Below are 20204 nucleotides of genomic sequence, written 5' to 3'. Positions count from 1 at the left end.
GTTGGAATGTAAGTGAAGAATCTTAATTGGTAGTGCTTTCCCTAGATAACAGCTAGCGGTGCTTGGCATTTCTTGTCTGTGCAGCGATGTGTGCATGGCTTCTCTCAAACAAATGATTTTCAGTTGTAAAGTGTTCCAAGGACAGTAACTCTATAGGCTTACATTTGAGTGATGATCTCTGATACAAGAATGAACAACCATATTTCTAGAAGGGCCGTTAGCACTGGGTAATTGCAGGCATTGAATTTAGTGTCCAAGCAGAAGCACTTTGTCGTGTGCTGGAGGCTTCATTGATCATACTGAATCTGTTTTGGGCATGAGAATTAGATAGATGAACATAGATATCTGAAAGCTTTTTCACCCTGCTGCTGCTTCCCTTGATAGCTGCCTTACACTGGAAAATGCTTTCAAAGGAGGGAGATTAAATAATCATTGCTTATATACTGGATTATATAAATTTATGTGCAGTACGTGCAGCAGGCATTTGTACTGCTAATAGCAACAGGCAATTAGAGCTCTGTTGTTATTTTCCCAGTTAGAATACATGGCTTCTGGGCCACAGGAAAATCAACACACAAATGGTATCATAAATACTATTTTAGAAAAGTACTATAGAAGACTTTTTTTTCCTTTTTTTTTTCTGGTTAGAATTTTTCTTATCTCAAATCTTGGCCAAGTCATCCTTGCAAAACATTAGTCGGGTAATAGAAGAGTTTTGGATTTAGAGTATTAGGTAGGGACAAACACAGAAGCAGCTGGTTGATTCTTTTCCTGTGTGAAAATGGCTTTTATGAAAGGGGGCTAAAGATGTTAATAGGTAGTATATGGTAGATATTAAAAGTAAATTACATATCTAAATATGCAATGCAAAGCTTTAGATAATTATAATACCTACATTAATGGAACTTTAATATAATTTTGTCTGCAGCTGTATGAAGATCATAGAATGACTTTGTGAAATAAATATAATAGTACTAGGTCTATCTGTTAGGAGGCTTTCTCTTAGCAAGCCATCATGTTACTCTTTTACTGTGTAATAGAGTGGTCTTGATTTCTACAAGAGAAAGTGGAATTCTTAACCTTTCTACTTGACAGGAACTTGCAGAGATAGACAATTCTGACTCTCAAAGCACCTGGATGTACTGAAAGAAACACTTTCTAACGAGTGAATGATAAGGTTTCTGGAAGTGCTGTACAGTTTGTTGCTGGTAAATTTTTGATAATCTTTTCCTTTAAATAAAAGTGACTTTGGAGATCAAGGATTCTTTCTATAGTATCCAGCATAAACTGCCACACATTGATAATTTTCATTGTTTTGATAGTTTCTAAGATAAAAGCCAAATATATTTTGCATAAATATGATGGATTTTGGTGCTCAAATTCAAAGCAACTATTAGTGCATTTTAAAGACTGTTTTATGTTGGTTTTCAGTTTTTTCATCTCAGGCCAGCAATGATGAATCAAGTAGTGATGAAGCTAGCAATCAGTCTGGTCCCACCATACGAAAACGTCGTGCTAAGAAGAGGCTGATCTCTAGCTCTGAGGCTGATGGTGGGTCACCTCCTGAACAGGAATCTGAACCTCCTAAAGAAGAGCAGCACAAACGCCAGTTCAGTAGTGGCCTTAACAGATGCATCATACTAGCTTTGGTGATTGCAGTCAGCATGGGCTTTGGACACTTCTATGGTGAGTTTGTAGAATCAGCATCTTAGATATCTAACAAGAACCATGTTATGGTGACTGATTCTTTTTTTTTTTCCCCCTTCTTTGCTAACAATCTAAACTTGAAAAAGAGAAAAGGCCGCTGATAATTTATGGGTAATATGTAGGGAGGCCTTTCAGCAGTGCAGTAGTATTTAATATCCTCTATTTGTAAGTTAAAGTCAACAAAAATAAATTAATTTTTGGTTGTCCTTCCAGAGAAGAATTTCCTGTGTGCACCCTTCATTTTTCACATCTTCTCTTTTGAAGTGGACTTGTGATAGTGCTTACCATTCCTAAGGGTATTCAGGGAGTTATTTCAGCCTTTTGTCACATGCGTACTCATCTGTTAAATGTAAGAGCAAGGCATATTTTTTACAGGAGCTCATTTTATCAATATTCTTTTCTCTCCTTTGGAGAAAAATATGCTTCAGTTGTCCTTGCCTGCAATTCCAGAGTGTTATCCAGGATAACAGCAGTTTTTCAGTGCATTGCCTAAAGTTAAGCATTACATAGATTACTACATTTAATAAAACAGCAGAACTCATTCCAGATCTAAATGTACATTGTGCAGTCCTGATCTGGTAAGGTACACATGTTGTGATAAAAACACTAGGGGGCATTTATTTTTAGTAGTAATTTTGTCTTGAGTAATTTTAGTTTTATATGAAGGTATGCTTTCATAAGAAGATGTGATTCAATTTCAGACTGGGAATATGATTCTGAATGTATTTGATTTTTTACTAATTGAGGGGTCTAAATTTTGACACCTAATTTGAAATTTAAACTTACTTTCACTAGACCCTGATCATCTTTTGTTCTTAGGTAAACCTGAGGGTGAGTATCATGAGTGACACTTTGTGGATGCTGTGCTTGCACTCAGGTTTACTTTTTAAATTGTGCATGTGTATGTGTACATACATATGTGTGTGCATACTTACATTAGAAAAAACCCTGTAAGTCCAGTTGTGTGTGCAGGATTATAGGAATGACTAATACAGTTTGTAAAATACTTTGTACTTTGTATCAGCAGCTAGAGGTAGCTGGTGTAAAAACAGATTAATGCATATTGTCATGCTAGAAGTAGAGGCGAGCACAACGGCTACACCAATCTTTGATAGTACTTTGTGGTGGTACCTTGAGCTTTCAGTTGGCTTAATGATAAAAGCTGTCCTTTTAAAGAGCTGTGAGATCTATGGATGTGAAATACATTTGGGTCATACTTTTATTAAGGGATTTGCTTTGACTTACTCAGCAGTGCAGATTAAATGGACAAAATTTGGCATCACTGATGACAGTTACTGCATGCTTAGCAGAAAGAAGGCAACTCTGCTGCTTCAAGTGCAATTTTGTTGTGGTTATGACTAAGTTTTCTAACAGTAGAAAGGATATCAGACTGTGCTTTTGATCTTCCTTTGTTTTTGTTTTGTGTGTTTTGTCTTTTTTAGAGTTTGTTTTGTGTTTGTTGGTTGGTTTGGTTGGTTTTTTTAACCACAAACTTGAAAAGAGAAATCATCTCCCTAGAGGACTAGTTTGCATTTTTGTGATTCAGCTTGAAACATACCTGTTGTTTTTTTTTTTTTTACAGCAGTGTTTTAATGCTAGGCTAATCATGTGAAAGGGTTACTTTTTATGAATTTATTTATTTTTGGGGGTCAGTTTTTCAATTTATAGGATGTCTTCTGTTTAATAAAACATCACCCCCTCTTTTAAATACACGAGAATCTTAAAAGCAAATTAAAAGGTACATCAGGATCAGGATTTACAGAACATGTGTAGGCTGGGAAGTACTGGTGAAGAATTAATCAATGACTAATACAATGAAGATTTTATTTATTTAATCTTGACTATTGAAAGGCAGCATATTTGCTTCCTCTTTGGTCTTAACTGAATTACAAGATAGGACCTGAAAATACTTGCTGCTTTGTGAGCAGTCTGCAGTGACTGTTTCTGCATGAAAGTTTAAATATTGTGCCAGTATCTTCGTATTCATATAACATTAACAGCAGTAGCTGTAGTTCTGAAATGGATAATGTGTGTCCTGAATAATGGTCTCTTATTTTTTTTAATCCTGAATGACTTGCATATTACTAACAAAATCACCAAAAACATCACACACATCCTTTTCTGCATAACTTGTTGGTTTGTATCTAACATCACAGTATGTTAGAGGTTGGAAGGGACCTCAAGAGATCATTGGGTCCAACCCCCCTGCCAAAGCAGGATCACTTAGGGTAGTCTGCACAGGAATGCATCCAGGTGGGTTTTGAAAGTCTCAAGAGAAGGGGACTCCACGACCTCCCTGGGAAGCCTGTTCCAGTGCTCTGTCACCCTCGCTGTAAAGAAGTTTCTCCTCATGTCAAGGTGAAATCATCTATGTTCAAGCTTGAAGCCATTGTTCCTTGTCTTATTACTGTGCACCACCCAAAAGAGCTTGGCCCCATCCACTTCACACCCACTCCTCAGATATTTATACACATTCTCGGTCTTCTCAAGACTAAACAGCCCCAAGGATCTCAGTCTCTTTTCACAGGGGAGATGCTCAAGACCCCTGATGGTCCTTGTGGCTCTCCGTTGGATTCTCTCCAGCAGTTCTCTCTTTCTTGAACTGGGGAGCCCAAAACTGGACACAGTATTCCAAGTGTGGTCTCACCAGGGCAGAGTAGAGAGGTAGAACTTCTTCCCTAGACCTGCTGGACACACCCTTATTGATGCATCCCAGGATACCATTGGCTCCCTTCCCTTGGCTACAAGAGCACATTGTTGTTCCATGGAGAACTTGCTGTCCACCAGCACTCCAAGGTCTTTCTCTGTGGAGCTGTTTTCCAGCAGGGCAGCCCCTAACCTGTACTGGTGCATGTTGGTTTTCCTCCCCAGATACAGGACCCTGTACTTGTCCTTATTGAACTTCATGAGGTTTGCCTGCACCCAGCTTTCCAGCCTGTCCAGATGTCATTGGATGGCTGCACAGCCCGATGGGGTGTCAGCCAACACCCCCAAATTTTTTATCATCAGTGAACTTGCTGAGGGTACTCTCAAACCCCTCATCCAGGTCATTGATAAAGATACTGAACAAAACTGGACCAAATACCGATCCCCGAGGAACACCACTGGTCACAGGCCTCCAAGTTGACTCTGAGGACAATCCTCTGAAATCTGTTGTTGGGCCGTTTTTCAATCCACCTCACAGACCAGCTGTCTATACCTCATTTCCTGAGCTTTTCTATGAGAATAGTATGGGAGACAGTATCAAAAGCTTTACTGAAGTCAAGGTGTATGACATCCACTGCTCCTCCCTCATCTAGCCATTTGGTCATGTTTCATAGAAGGCTATCAGATTAGTCAGGCAGGATCTCTCCTTAGTAAATCCATGCTGACTACTCCTGACAACCTTTTTGTCTTCCATGTGGTTAGAGATGACCTCCAGGATGAGCTGCTCCATCATCTTTCCAGGGATGGAGGTGAGGTCTGTAGTTGCCTGGGTCCTCCTTCTTGCCTTTTTTGAAGACTGGAGTGACATTGCTTTCTTCCAGTCATCAGGCACCTCTCCTGTTCTCCATGACTTTTCAAAGATGATGGAGAGCGGTTCAGCAACAGAATCAGCCAGCTCTCTCAGCACTTGTATCATAGTATCAGTCAGGGTTGGAAGGGACCACAAGTATCATCTAGTTCCAACCCCAATGTCATGGGCAGGGACACCCCACACTAGATCAGGCTGGCCAGAGCCTCATCCAGCCTGGTCTTAAAACACCTCCAGGGACGGGGCCTCAACCTGATTTCTCTGTGTGCTCCAAAATTCCTTCATTTGTTATCATCAAATAAAAGACAGTATAACACAGTGAATTTTTGAGAAATTGTTTGTTGGAAGAAACAGAATCAGTATGTAACAGTCTGGTTTTATAATGCTTATTTTGTTGCAGCTAAACACTTAATAGTAAGTGATTGGCAGAAGTTGCAAGGTAAGCCTGCTTTTGAAATAGCAGAGAAAATGGAAGATGTTTAGGTTTGTGTTTTTGTCTATTTAATGTAAATCAGACTGTCAAAAGAAAGATTTTTCATCTTTTTAGGTACAATACAGGTCCAGAAACGTCAGCAGCTGGTGACAAAGACACATGAATTAAAAGATATGAAAGATGACCTTTACCAGTGCCAGCAGCAAGGAGATAAAATGCATCATAAAGTGGGGGTAAGCATGAGCTTAGCTGGAAGTCATTTGGTTATACTGTCACTATGTGGCAACTTACACAGTAAAAGAAATCTATCACCCAAATCTGGTTGTGGGGCTTTTTTTGGTTTGTTGTTGGTGGTGTTTTTCTTGGGTTTTTTGTCAATTCTGAGAATGTAATTTTTCATTCCCCAAAATTCTTGACAAAGATTTTTTTTATTTTGATCAGATTTTGTTATTGGAATGTGTTTAAACATTCTATTTGTTATGTATGTAGTATAGAAGTCATCTGGACCCAGAGACTGTCTCTTTCCTAATGGCATGATGCCAACTTGTCATTAATGAAGTCAGATTTTTACCAGCATGTTGTACTCAGCTATTATAGGTTGTACATATATGTTTTTTGAATTTGCTTTCTAAATTGTCAATGGTTACTAATTGTTTTAGTACTTCACCTGTACTTTTCAGTATTTTTACTGTTAGATCATTCAGATTGATTAGGGAGTGCTTTGTGTCTCTTCCTAATGTTGCTGATTAGCAGCATTTATATGTAATTCTCTATATCTAGTTCTAGAGTTTGTCAAGGATGCCAAGAGACAGGGGAGATCCTTTTGTTTTAGGATATAGTTACACAAACATGCGTTTTCACCAAAATTGATTCAAAATCAGTTCCTGCATTTCAGTCCCAACCACTGACTATCTTCCTTCAACTGCAAACCCAGTTTGCTGAAGGTAAATCAACAGCGAACATGCACATTTTCCTTTTAAGATGTTACAATTCATGTACTCAGTTTATTATCCTTCAGCTGCTTGTGCCAGTACAAACAAAGGGTGGTGACCTCTGGTTGGAAGAGGGAGCCTATCACATGATCTTTGTTGCTCACAAAGTGTTGGTGTGCATATGTGAGATAAACTAGTCCTATTTTTGCATCTTGCTGCAACATGTGTCACTGGATCCAAAATGACAAGTAAATTCCACTAAAACTGGGTTGCCCTAATCTTTTTAGCTGAAATGGTAACTTCATTAATTGTACTCTTTTTTGTTCTTTTTGTTTGTTTGTTTGTATTAGTTTCTTGAAGGAGATCTTTCCACATGTTTGACCTCTACTGAGGTAGAGAAGAAATCCTTTGAATCTCAAAAAAAAAGTCTTGCTGCTGAAAATCAGCATTTGAGAGAATCTCTAGAAAGGGAAGAAAAAGCTTTGGCCTCCCTTCAGGAAGAATTAAGGAAGCTAAGACAACAAATTAGAAACTTGGAAGATAAAGGCACTAGCACCGAGTCTATTGTAATGGAAAATCAGAAATTAAGGGAGCATTTGGAAGAGGAAAAGCAAAGAAACCACAACTTTCTTAGGCAAAAGGAAACACTCTTTGCAGAGGCACAGATGTTAAGGAGAGAACTGGACAAAGAACGTCATGTTACAGAAGCCCTGAAAAAAGAACTGGAACAGTTAAGTTCTCGTCAAACACCTGACAGTGGTAATGATGATGATACATTAAAAGAAAATCAAGAAATAGAAACTTTGAGAGAAAGACTAGTAGAACTAGAAAAAAAGCTAAACTTTGAGCAACAACGCTCTGACTTATGGGAGAAGCTGTACGTAGAAGCGAAAGACCAAACCGAAAAACAAGAAATGAATGAAAAGGGGCAAAAGAAAGGTGCTAAAGGGCAAAGTAAGACTAAAAAGAAATCAAAAGAATCATTTTTTGGTTCAGTTAAAGAAACTTTTGATGCTATGAAAAATTCCACGAAAGAGTTTGTAAGACACCATAAAGAAAAGATTAAGCAGGCTAAAGAAGCAGTGAAAGAAAACCTGAAAAAATTCTCTGACTCGGTAAAGTCTACATTCAGACAGTTCAAAGATACCACAAAAAACATCTTTGATGAAAAGGAGAAGTCCTCAAACGATAAAAGACATGAGGCAAACAAGAAAGCAAGAACTTTTTACAGAGAACATAACTCTCATGAGAACCTGAAGCACACACATTACAGGGGACCTTACATGCCAAAAGATTTCAAAGACGGAAGAAAACGTCAGTTTACATTTGAAGAAGACACAGATTCACAGAAATGTCTCGGTGATCCTTTGTGTAACAGAAAGCATCAGTTTGTCCTAAAGGGCTGCTCTGGTATTTTTGAATGTGCTCATCAAGAATTTATTAGTCTGTTTAACAGAGTATCAGATCCTATCAGGGTGGATGAATTTAATCGGCTAATGAAAAAATACTTGCAGCAAGTTGTACATAACTTTCATCACTGGAGAGAACTAGAAAATTTCATCAACAAATTTTTTCACAATGGGTTATTTATACATGACCAGATGCTCTTCACCGATTTTGTTAATGATGTCAAGGATTACCTGGAAGACATGAAGGAGTACCAAAATAATAATGAAAATATTTTTGGAGATTTGGACAAATACGTCTACAGATACTACTTTCATTATGATAATTCACCCCAATACGGACCAAGGTTTGTTTCCATGTTTCCTGAACTTACTAACATAATGTAGTAGTCGGCAAATATCCTTGTTCTAATAAGTGTGTTTTAATGTTCTAGCATGTAAGTGTATCTCTATGTATATGTGATAGATTTTCTTTAGGACTCAATGAAAATACTAGATTGTGTTCTATAAAGTGGATCTGTAGTACCTTAGCTATCAATTTGGTGTGTGTTAGTTTGGGCAGCACTACACATCCACTGTCCATAGCACAATCTTAGAGTTTCTACAGGGTCCTTTAGAAAATTGTAGTTGCAGTAGGGTTACTGTAGACTGAACAGCTATGATTGCCTGTCTGATGGAATGAATAACTGTGTCAGAATAGCATTACAAGGAATTCCTTGTCCTTCTCTGAATGAGGAAGTTTTGGGGATACATTTGAGCAGTCTCACAGTCCAGTTCTAGCAGGTATATTCCCTGCTGGCTTTTCAGGAATTCCACTACTCTTGTAGCTTTGTATAATACTGTGTTAAGTCTGTATGCCCAGAGTAGAACTACTCCAATGGCAGGCATTAGTTGAGATCCTCACCCTGACTAAATTTTGTTCAGACTTGCCTACAAAGGTTCTGGGCATAAATTGCTTCTTGTTACTTTCCTGGATCTAATGGTATTCTTGGGGCTTCTATAGAGCAGTTGTGGTATGCTGTGCTGCGTGGCTGGCCCAGAGAAGCTATATGTATATTGTGGACTGTTTCTACTGCGTAGCCTTTGGTGGAAAAAAAAAAAATTAAGAAAACAGCCTTAATATGTTGTGTGGAATTGCTCTTTCTGGAACATTCATGTATTTATTTTACGTGGCTTTTAATATTGTTGCTATTAGAAAATTTGGTCTATAGTGTCTTGTGCTAATGTTTATTCAGGTAAGTAAAAATGTGACACATTAACTTACTTGTAATACACAAGAACTTGGCCTTGTAGCCATAATAGATCTTTTCCCTGTGCTGGTACTCGGTATGAGGCATATTAAGTATTTAGATCAAGGTGCAGTTTTTCAGTCAAGTTTCTTTTGGACTTGTATTATCATTTCATATGTTTTATTGCAGCAGGAAGTCTGAATACTTTAGTTCTTTGGGTTTACTAAATATTATGTGAGGTAGTACTTTTCCTTTCAAAGTTAAACTGTGAGGATAATACTCTTACCAGCTACCAAGCAGCCATTTTAATGTGTAGTTTTAGCAAACACAAGGTTTGTGTTTTTATTTATAGTCAAAGTACTTCTTAGCAATTTATTATTACAGTGAACTTTATTTTTTAAATAAATACTTAATGTTTGAGCACTTCATTTTGCATAAAAATGCAAAGTAATTTATTGATAGTATTATACAGGCTTGTATGATACTGAAGATGAAAATAGCCTTAGCAGAATGCTAGTGATGGTCATGTGACAACAGTATGTAGTATAAAGGGACTGTTATCATCAAAAACTGCAGCAAGTGAGCAAGTGTTTTGCCAGTGCCCCCTCTCACTGCACTTACTGTATGGGAAAACTTTTGCAGTACCCATATTCACACAAAGCATGCTTAAAGGCCTGTAAAGTTCTCATATAATATAGTAACTGATTATCCCTACTGTGATGTTTGAGTCAGATATTTCTCTATTTTTCAAACAGCTTTGTTGTAAAAAGAACTTCAGGCAACCAGCTGCAAAGGATTTTTGTTTTTCAGAAACTGTTCCTTTTAAATGTACCATTTGACTGATGACTTAAATACCACTCCCGTCCATTTCGCTTACACAAGGAAAGGCTAATTTTGCTTTCTTTTGGGTCAGCCTCAGCATGTTAAAAGCTGTTCTTGACAATGCAATTGTTTCAAAATGCTTTTAGAGATGCTTTCATATGAGTGTAGTAATAAGCTTTTGTTTACTCCTTGCAGTCGACCTAAAAGACCTTCTTTTACACAAAGCGAAAATTCCCGCCATGAAAAACAAGCCCAGAAGTACCACCACCGCAACAAAAGAGAAGGTAAATGGCATAAACATGGTCGCACTAATGGAAGACACATGGCAAACCTTGAAATAGAATTGGGGCAATTACCCTTTGATCCAAAATATTGAGTAATTTATGGTAAAACTAAGATTAGAATTCACATCCTCTCCAGAAAGTAATTGTTTTTCAGCAAAGCAGCAAGATGCAAGCTTTTTCTCCAAGTAATTTCATTTTTACACATTTTTGTTAAAAAGCAAAGGTCAAGCTTTCTAATTTGCATATTCTGTACTGTTGCTTTCACTGTTCTTTGGAGGCGATGAGTTTGGGTGTCAGCAGTATTGTTACAGAAACTAGGCATGCAATGACTTGTGTATGAAAAATACGCTTACTTGCATCACATTAGTGTAGCTCAAATCTTGAGTCATGCATAATGTACCAATAATTAGCTCCAGTGTTTGATATACTAACTTCATCCTGTCCTTCAAAAAATAGGTCTACATTATGGTAATGTATTTGTTAAGTGTTCTGTAATCTTGTACTTGCTTGTCTTTGTGGGGAGGGGGAGTGTTCAAGAGCTTGTTAAATTGTGAAGAATTTGCTGTGCTGCATTCTAATCAGCTTTTAAGCACTGGAAATGCATATTGTATGAAAAAATAAAGAGACATTGTGGGTAAAAGACTTTATTTATAAAACAAACCTAGCATTAGTTGTACAGTTCTATAAAATGGTCCAGTCTTGTCTACTTTCTTATGAAGCAGTTACATGGCACCTTTGTTTTTTGTGATGCCTTCTAGTGTTGTTAAGGTCACAAATCACCCCCACCCGGCCATACCACTAATGAAGTTGCCTTCAGGGAGAGGTTTGTTTTCAGACAGCCAGGGACTGCTTAATCAGACTTCCCCATTTGACTTACCCGGTTTCAGACTCGCTACTCACTGCAGTACAGGATCTTCTAAGTCATAGTACTGCTATGCAAAACTGATCTTATTAGGTCTTAAGTCTAGAAACTGATCTTCAAGTATGATCCATTTCAGTTTGTTTTTTCCTGTAGACATAGATGTGGCTTCCAACTCGTCCCTGAGGTACTTGAGTGTGAAAGACAGTGGCTGTTTTCTCATAGCCCCTTAAAGTTAGAAATGATGATATTTCCTGTAAATGAACATACATTAGTTTCCACAGACATGAATTGTTATTGGGAGCTTCAGAACAGTGTTCCAAAGTCTTCTGGAAACCATCAATACAATTGTCCCCTCCAAGTTTTATCCTCTATTTTAGGAAAGACTGCTAAAAACCAGAAGAGGTACCTATCCTGTTCAATCCCATCCAGCATGGGTATTTACCAGACACTTGTTTTCAGTGCATGGATTTCATAAAATAATTGAGGGGAAAATGGTGCTCTGACCACATGCATTTTTGCTTGTTATTGTGGGTTACTTAGAAGTATATGGTAGTGGGAACAGATGGCACATTTGTTTGTATGGCTTGAGAAGAATTCCATAAAATATTACTTTATGGTGTGTAGAATTCATACAGAGGACATACCTACATGTTAAGTATGGTATTATGGACTAAAGGTTTCAAATCTAAATCAAACTATGTTTTGAAAACTTGTGGATAATTTTAGAAAAACCTTAACTATACCTCTCCCCTAATTAATTCTTAATGACCTCAGAACAGTTTGCTTCATCTTGCAGTTACCATACCTGTTCTAGTACACTGAAGAAGATCAAGTGACTGGGTAATAACGTATCATTGTAAAACTCCTTGTTAAGCCAACCAAGTGGATTAGAGTAAAATACATCTGCTTCATCAATATAGCTTGCATTTCCAGTTAGGTCTGGGGGACACTGAAGGAATCTCATTTTTAGAGGGCAGTGAACATGACTAGGGAGAAAAACAAACAAAAAAACCCCACTTGAGGATAAACTTACCAGTATCAAAGATCTGAAATGACTCATCACTTGAAAGACACCTCAGTCAAAACCAAAATGGAATAATTAGTTTTTTTCCCCTAGAGTCATATTTTCTTCCCTCTGTACTTCATGTGAAAGCAAAAATAGACCAAATACTGGGACTATTGTATTAGCAGTTCACAAAAAGCAGATAAATTTTCATAAAAATACTACCTGTGTATAATTACTTTATTTAAAAGATACTTTCCCCTATCAGCTTCCCTGCTTATATCTGCTTTAATGTTTTGCTTACTTGCCACAATCTACTGAAAACGTTTTTGGAATAGTGACTTCAGTCATTGTATGTTGAAGTTACATTTCTACAATTTGATGTCACAGTTAGCCTTTAGTTTTGCTACAAAGGTTACCATAATGTAGCAGTGTGACTTACTTTCAAAACTCAAGATTTATTGTAAATCCTAACACAAAGCTATTTTACAAAAACTGAATGAAGCTTGGATGCTGAACTTTATTCTGTGCTATAAACATTTGGCTTATTTTCCCCCATTCATTCTGTAGTAACTGTATGGAAAATAACTCATCCTGCATATGTTTATCCATCTCAATTTATTAAGCTTAGGAAAGAAAATAATTTCTGCTTAAGTGTATAGATTTTAATATAATAGGCTGTGAACTATTTTAATACCTGTAAAATGGAGTAGAGTGGCATGGCATCATGATGAAGACAGAAGCTTGTGACTGGTAAGAGTCATTACAGAGTTGCTGTATGTGACTCATAACATCAAGAGAGCCTCGCTGGTGAATCAAGCCTGTATACAGAGCTGGGAGTAAGTTTGATAAAAACAGGCAAATTGCTGCAGATTTCTTCCATGCTCTCAGGTGTTTCAAAGAATATCCTACAGAAAAATTTGAGATTTAGAGATAAGCAAACACTTAACAGTACTCCCCAGTACTTCTGAAAGTACTATAATTTATTGGAAAACCATTACTCAGTTGATAACAATACCTTGCTTTTAGGTATTTTAATACTATGTGTCTTTACTTTTAAAATGGAAATGCAGAGGATAGGCTTTGCCCTTACTAACTTTTGGATTTAACAGTGTAATATTAAGACCATATCTGCCTTCTGAAGTACAGAAATACAATTTCAAAGGCAGTGCTTTGTCTCTTTAAAGCTTAACTTTAACTTATTGAGGGGAAAAGAGTCTGCTGAGTAGTCTGGATGAATGGATGTGGTGATTTAATGTTGCATTCAGATTCATGTATGTTCCAGTAGAGCCAGAATAAATGGTAACTGTGTGCTTTGGTATGGCTGTGGTATTCTTTTTCTCTATCATTCTGAAAGCTACAGCATTCCTATACTAATTTCCAAGCTGCAATCCTTGGAAAAGCTTACTCCTCTGTATTTTCCTATCTCCCATTCCTGCTCATTCTCTCCTACTTTTCTTGAGGGACACTTTTCCTGGTGGAAGATAGCTGCATGAACCTCTTTCTCATAACCACAACATAGGTGAATCTGGCACAAAAGACAGTTTCACGTTGCAGCCAATCTGGAAACCCTTAGTAAATCATGTGCTTGTCAGTATTAGGAGATAAAAATACTTTCTGCAGCTGAGCTTTGTGACCACCTCTTGTTTCACAAGAAACAAGTTAGAATAGGCCTGTTAGAAAAGTAAGTTTAATTAGTCTTCAGTTGGTCTGTTCTGACAAATTGAAGATCTTTATCTTAGATGGAAACAAAGTTCACCAGTTGGTGTGTGGTTCAAACACAAGTGGAAACATTCTGTTATAGGCATATTTTAATTGCTTTTATGAAATGCTCTTTAAGTGTGCTTGGAAACGACATTGATATTCATGCATTTATTTATGTTTTGCACAACTTAGACCTCACTGTAACCACTGAGTTATCAGATGTAACTTTGGTCACCTTTTTCTTTACTAAAGTATCTGAAGAGGTAACTCTCGACAAATTGATGTAGATTACCTCATTCATCAAAGAATATTAGCAAAGAAAATAGTGGTCTGATTGGAATTTTCTCCATGTGAGGTAGAATTAGCTCATCTTAGATCTGCTACTCAACTATGCCAACTAAGTATTTGATCTTGGCAGAGAGCAAAAGTATTGCAGTAAGATTTACTTTTGATTAGACTAGTAAAACAGGTTAAAGAAAATTTATTTTTATCTCTTTGAAGTTGCCTTTAAACTATAGCTTCATGTTCAAGAAATTTTAATCTTTCCTTTGTAACTTTTCAGCATACTAGACTTCATATTGTGATTTTTATCTTCCTACAGATACACTACTGTCATTAATACCTAGTTTTGTAAAATATGAAGTATGTGCTTATTAGGCTTCTTTTCTGTGTTTGAAAGAAAAAAGCCCACAAAACAGGAAAAAGAGATACGTAACAAAAACTACTGAAGTATCAGAGAAGTCTTTGTTAGCAATAGCAGTATGATTTCAAATTTAAACTGTGGTCAGATTCTCTTTAAGTTAACCACATGAGTTTAAGGACCTTTTTCCTGTTTTAGCAATTTCACCTTACAGTGCCTGAAGGAAAGAGCTATTACATTTAACTACTCCAGTTAGTCAAAAGCAGATACACAACTAGCATCATTAGCTAACATACCTGAATGTAGAAAAGGATCATTTTAGTTTTTGAGTGTTTTTTTTGTTGCATACTCAGGTGTTTGTCAGGAGTATTTAGAGGAGTGGGTTGAAAAATACTGCAAAAAGGAAAATCCTCACTGCATGTTTGGCATTGCTAAAATATCAGGAGTTACTCAATCAATCCCCTTATTTTTTGCAGGAAGCACTTTTATCCATGTGAAGGAGTGCCCACCTATGTTTCAGTCACTTACTTTTCCTTGCTTTGTTTTTTCCCCTCCCCTTCTTTCTTTTTCCCTAGCTGTAAGAAAAGATGAAGCCAGCTCTAAGAATCCTTTGTCAAATAACTACGCTGATTCTAACAATCTGTCTTTACATGAAAATTAAATACAGGGAAGGTTGCAAGACATTTGAAACCAGTGCTTACCACAAAAAACCATGCAAAATGGCATTACTGGATAGATGAACCTGAATTCTTTATGGCTCAGCATGCTGTAATAAAACAGATAATAGCAAGAAAATGAAATGCATCAGTTCTGTCGATAAGAGTGTCGTAGAGCATGGAGGACTGGAAGAAAAGCATTTCCATCTACTAAGATTCTCGGCATTGAAGCAGTTCAGAGTAAAAAGCCAGACTGTCACTTTAAGTACATAATTAGTACATTCAATTGGTCAGTTTAAACCAAGCACTAATAAAAGCACCTGGCTACTAGTCTAGCAACTAAGTGGTCTAATTCTGTGACTCGTAGAAATAACGTAGCTACTCTTTCAACAATTTGCTCTGTAATAAAATACAGTAAGAAGTGTGGAGGAGAAGCTAAGATTCAAGCATGCATTTGTATCTAGCAAAATAACATTCACCTCCTTTGCTAATACAACTTTACACAATTTGGAGACTTTTGGGGGGATTACTCCAAGACCTATCTCATGGGAGCCAAACAGGTTCTTGAAGACTGAAGGAACTAAAAGTCTAAAGCCAGTAGAGGTATAACTAGAAGACAAGATGGCATTTGTAGCCTCACTACTGACTTGCTGGTTTTTTGTGACTACTGTAGTAGTACATTTATTGCTGTACCATTTATTACTCAGTATTTACATATTTCCTGTATCTCTTCTCTGAAAGTCTCTCTCACTTAATCTACAGTTAATTCTCATGCTTTAGAAACAGCTTACCTTCTACTTCTCAACTTTGAGACGGGTTCCTACAATAAATGTTACAAACTGTCTGTAGACTCGTGAAGGGGGTACGTTTTGGACGCCTAAGAACCTCTCATCTTACAAGGGATGCACTACATTACCAAATGAAATTGTATTTTTGCTAGCAGGCAGGTAGTAAAGAATTTTCTAGCTAGTTCTCTTGCTGCTTCAACACCTGCTGAGTGGATGGGGGGGCTTTTCCCCCCACTGAATTTCATGCTAAATGCCTTTATTCTTTAAGGGTCTTATCAATTCTAAAAATACTACTTCTTGTATTATTACCAAACATATTACATAAAATTCTAGAACCTATTGTATCATTGGCTGTATTTCCTAAAGTGCTTGAAGTAGTTTCAACTTTTCCATCACTTACTCTGAATGCTATGGTTTTTTGTTCTAAAGACAGGAGCTTTGAAAAAACAACCAGTGAGGATAGTAGTTACACTTAGGAGAATTTACCTGTATACCAACACTGTCCAAATCACTGCCATTAGAAAGATGCGATACCTTTTTGGTGCCAGCACACAGCCATGAACAAAGAAAGGCAGATGGGTACCCAAGATGACTGGTAATCCCTGAGTGAAGTACCAATGCCAAGGATGAGATCCATAAAATGTTCCCAAATTCTGGAGCACGTTGAATTTCAAGAAGTTCAGCTGAACCAGTACCCACTGGGAAATTTAGAGGAGGTGTGTGGGGAGAGGTAAAATACAAATCAAAAGTGAAAAACAACAGTTAAATAGAATTGCAGCATTATCACTGGCTGTACATGACACAGCATTTGCATTCATACTTGAATTTTTTTCTAGTAAGACTCACCACAGACTTCCTATATTTAGCAATTAAACACAGCAATGTGTAAACTTTGTAGCTGGTTGATAAGTATTATGTATTGAGAGCTGAGCCTACTGATTTTAAGTAACAGTCCATCATTTAAAAGAAGAGAGTTTATGGCTTAGGATGTATTTAGAGGTCACAGGCCAGAGATGATAATCACAGAAGTAACAGAAGTTAGGGAAGTCTGAAACAGCCATCTATGTTAAAATGCTTAATGAGAGGCATTTTCTTACAAGTTAAAACAACTTACCTCACCAAAAAACACACGGTCAATTATTAAAGAGGTTCCTACTGTAACCAATCTGCAAAAATGGAAAGTTGGTTGCACTGATAGAGCCCAAATTGGTTTTGTAGCTGTCAAAATTCCCTGATCCTCCTATTTTTTTATGTTACCCATACTCGTAGCCAATTTACAGTGGCCAGTAGCCATCACCTGGTGTTCTTGGCACAATCCCAGATTAAAATGGAATGCTGTCATGTCTCACCCTCATGAAACCTCTCCTAGTACTTTGTTAACAACATATACATCAATTTAAAGGAAGAATGCCCCTTATTTAAATGTTTGCAAAAGCATTCTATTTTCCCCCATGTTTTTACATTAAATCAGCATTTTGGTATTGTCTGCATGTGTGGCTGTAAAGTATTAAGCTATATCTGTGTACAGTCATCATTTAAACTCAGAAAGAACTTACCCAACTGGAATGTAATTGTGTAGGATAAGGTCTACTTTCCTCTGTTCTTGCAAAAAATGCCTGAGGACCAAAGGTATCCATGGGATAACAGCAGTGGGACGAATAATAATTGCAAGTGCTACCAAAGCTAAATATTTGCAACTAGAGTGAGGGAATATAAGAAAACCAAGTATGAAAAGGTTTGGTCAGTTCTTTATTTCAACAATGTATAAATACTGTGTGTTGTGTCTTTGACCATATTGCAGGTAACTTTGATTCTCTTGATGTAGATAGTCTGCTTTGCCTGGAAAGTTGTTAACTATGTAAGTTGCTAACTAGAAGCATGTACTTGCTTTACAATAGTTAGCTAGTGAAAGAAAGCTGTGACCACAAATTCACCTGTATCTGAACCCAAAGAAGTTTTTGTTATCTCTTCCCCACTTCCCATAAATTCCAGTTCTTCAATGTTTCCCATGAAGTAATACTTTGCATAAGGGAAACAGAGAAAAGCAGTTTTACTTAGCAGTTATATTATGACTGCAAAACAATCTTAGAGGAAATACCCTAACGGGTGTTCCTCTCATGATCTAGAACTCTTGCTACATGAATGAGGCTTTGGTTGCCTTATATTTTAAGATAAAAATTAGCACTTTAAAAACTGGCATTATCCAAGCCAAAAAACCCAGTAGTATTATTAGAAACTTTCTCACCTGCTTCCCATCTTGGAACCTTTTATCGGATAGTAGGAAAGAGCAAAAATGGTAAGAAGAGTTTCCATGGTGTTTGTTAGAGTTCTAGTACAGGAATACCACGTAAACCAGGAACACAGCTGGCAGAAGTACTGAAAATTATGAACAACAGGATAGAGGGGGAGAATTGTTAAATTCTGTAGTTTTATATGAAGGTGATAATTCTTCAAGGTGTGACAGTACCATTTTGCTGTTGTTTGTATTGCAACAAATGGTGTTTATCAACATGCATAACCTTGTTTTGAAGGCTTGAGACTCACCACGCACTTTGCTGTTTCTGTGTTTTCAAGGTGTTGCACTAGTGAGTAAAGCTTCACATCAGCAAAAGCTGCCAGCACCGCCTGTGCAAGTCTAGGGACCCATATCTATGTAAGCAGAGAGTATGTTTTACTAACAACAAACCTGTAAATTCCAAGTTCAAAGAGAGGACTAGTGAATTAGTGACTGACTGTCCAGATGTGAAAACACTGGTGAGAATTCTCTATAGCTTTTTGTTATTAAAAAATATAAAACTGTGAGGTCCCTTGGTAAAACTAGTATTTCTGCCAAAAGCACTCTAAAGGTCAGCTGGAAGTGTTCAGAAATCAAAAGTAGAATTCTTTGCCATTAAGCTCCAGTAGAATTCAGATGGGGCTGTTTCTATCTTTAGTACAACTGTTTCTTATTGAACACTTTAGAAAACTGAACCATGGAGCAGTTTTGAAGTAGTGATAAACAGTATCAGTATGAAGCTGAATGAGAATGATTGCAGGCCAAGAAGTCACAAACATCAGAATGTAACAAGATCTATGAATGAGTTCTGCACCCATGGAATACTCTTCAGTGAGGTCTCTGTGCCAGATTCAAGGCTTTGTATTTTATCTGATATGTTTTTCACTATACTCACCAGCAGCTTAACATCATCCATGGCCAGAAGCTGTAAAGCTTTGTAGATGCTTGCAAAGATCAGTGGGTATGAATAACCTCTTAAGCCATGTGTCCATTCCCAAGTTAGGTACCCATAATTACTAATGTTAAAGATAGATAAGCTGAACCAAAAAGTTTCATTCGAGCTGTTTTTCCTCAGGCCTTATCCGGGTTGAGGCATTTACCTATGTAGCCAAACCAGTGGGGTTTTTGTTACTGGCCAAGCTAATAGCTCGCTGCCCTGGAAATCTTTGCCCTCCTCCCACTCGCGACGCTGCGGCAATGACTCCCGAGTCACGGAGGGCCAGTATAGGATCGGGGCAGCGGGGACAGATGCCCTCTGGGCCGCAGGGAACGACAGCGTGGGGTCGCGAGGACCGGCGAAGGGCTGCCACTGCCAAGGATATTTGAAAACCATGCGGTGAGCGACCTCCAGGGACTGCCAATACTCGTCCGGGACGAAGCTGGTCTGGACGAAGAAGCAGTTGAGCGTCCGCAGCACCACGGTGAACGCCAGCAGCCCTACCGGCCCGCCGGCAGCGCCTGAGGGAAGTGACGGGAGACGGTTTGCTAGTGCTCCCTCCGAGAGGCGCTGCCAGCCCCGCCCCTTCGCTCAGCTTACCGGCTCCTCGCTGCCCGGCGACCCCGCCAGAGGTGCTGTATAGCACCGACCGCCGCTTGCGGAGCCGCACCGCCTCTGATCTCCGCGTTAGCAGCCCACCAGCCGCCTCCATCCGTGCCGCCAGGCCTGCGCCGGCGGCGGCGCATGCGTGACCTCCAGCCGCGGAGACACGCTGCCACTTCCTTCCGGTCACTCTAGCGAACGGGAGGCCTTTGCTCTGTGGTCTCTCGTCCTTCAGGTGAGAGGCGCCGGGTCCGGCACGGCTCAGCCCAGGTCTGTGGGGCGAAGCACTCCCGGGGCAAGAAGAACGCCGAGCGTTGTGCCCCAGTCTTCTCTCCCCGCCGGGAGCGAGGGTGCCGCCGAGGAGCAGCGAGAGGCCGCGGGAGTCTCAGGCGTGTCCGTGAGCGCGGCA

The 20204-nt window shown here is 38.4% G+C and overlaps 2 protein-coding genes across 3 annotated transcripts in view; one reads left to right on the top strand and one right to left on the bottom strand.

The window, feature by feature from the left end:
- The window catches only part of CCPG1 (cell cycle progression 1), a 23530-nt gene extending 12458 nt beyond the window's left edge, over nt 1-11072 (top strand). Inside the window, exons 7-10 of one of the 2 annotated variants that reach the window (XM_054168925.1) lie at nt 1432-1686; nt 5769-5887; nt 6937-8339; nt 10239-11072. In XM_054168925.1, coding sequence (XP_054024900.1) covers nt 1432-1686; nt 5769-5887; nt 6937-8339; nt 10239-10419 — 1958 coding nt within the window. In that variant the 3' untranslated portion in view covers nt 10420-11072. The remainder of the gene's footprint in view (nt 1-1431; nt 1687-5768; nt 5888-6936; nt 8340-10238) is intronic. The other variant, XM_054168926.1, reaches the window with a different exon arrangement.
- PIGB (phosphatidylinositol glycan anchor biosynthesis class B) lies at nt 10811-20204 on the bottom strand. The gene is made up of 12 exons (XM_054168929.1): nt 19793-20204; nt 19566-19713; nt 19151-19271; nt 18525-18629; nt 18226-18356; nt 17537-17677; nt 17095-17146; nt 16467-16678; nt 15238-15302; nt 12890-13100; nt 11995-12175; nt 10811-11440 (listed from the first exon to the last, which is right to left on the bottom strand). The coding sequence occupies exons 1-12, from the start codon at nt 19902-19904 to the stop codon at nt 11306-11308; spliced, it is 1614 nt and encodes a 537-aa protein (XP_054024904.1). The 5' UTR covers nt 19905-20204; the 3' UTR covers nt 10811-11305.

The sequence above is a fragment of the Dryobates pubescens genome, chromosome 17 (genome assembly GCF_014839835.1).
Source record: "Dryobates pubescens isolate bDryPub1 chromosome 17, bDryPub1.pri, whole genome shotgun sequence".
In the NCBI taxonomy this organism is placed as follows: Eukaryota; Metazoa; Chordata; class Aves; order Piciformes; family Picidae; genus Dryobates; species Dryobates pubescens.
Note: the sequence above shows the minus strand (reverse complement) of the source record. Positions and strands in the feature narration are given on the sequence as shown.

What these genes read in the sequence shown, in the direction of transcription:
- PIGB (XM_054168929.1), bottom strand. Translation starts at nt 19,904, where the DNA reads ATGGAGGCGGCTGGTGGGCTGCTAACGCGGAGATCAGAGGCGGTGCGG. An exon ending in GTTTTCAAATATCCTTGGCA is followed by an intron (nt 19,272 to 19,565) that starts GTGGCAGCCCTT and finishes CTTTAACATTAG; the next exon opens with TAATTATGGGTACCTAACTT. An exon ending in ATTTTGCATGGTTTTTTGTG is followed by an intron (nt 13,101 to 15,237) that starts GTAAGCACTGGT and finishes ATTTTTCTGTAG; the next exon opens with GATATTCTTTGAAACACCTG.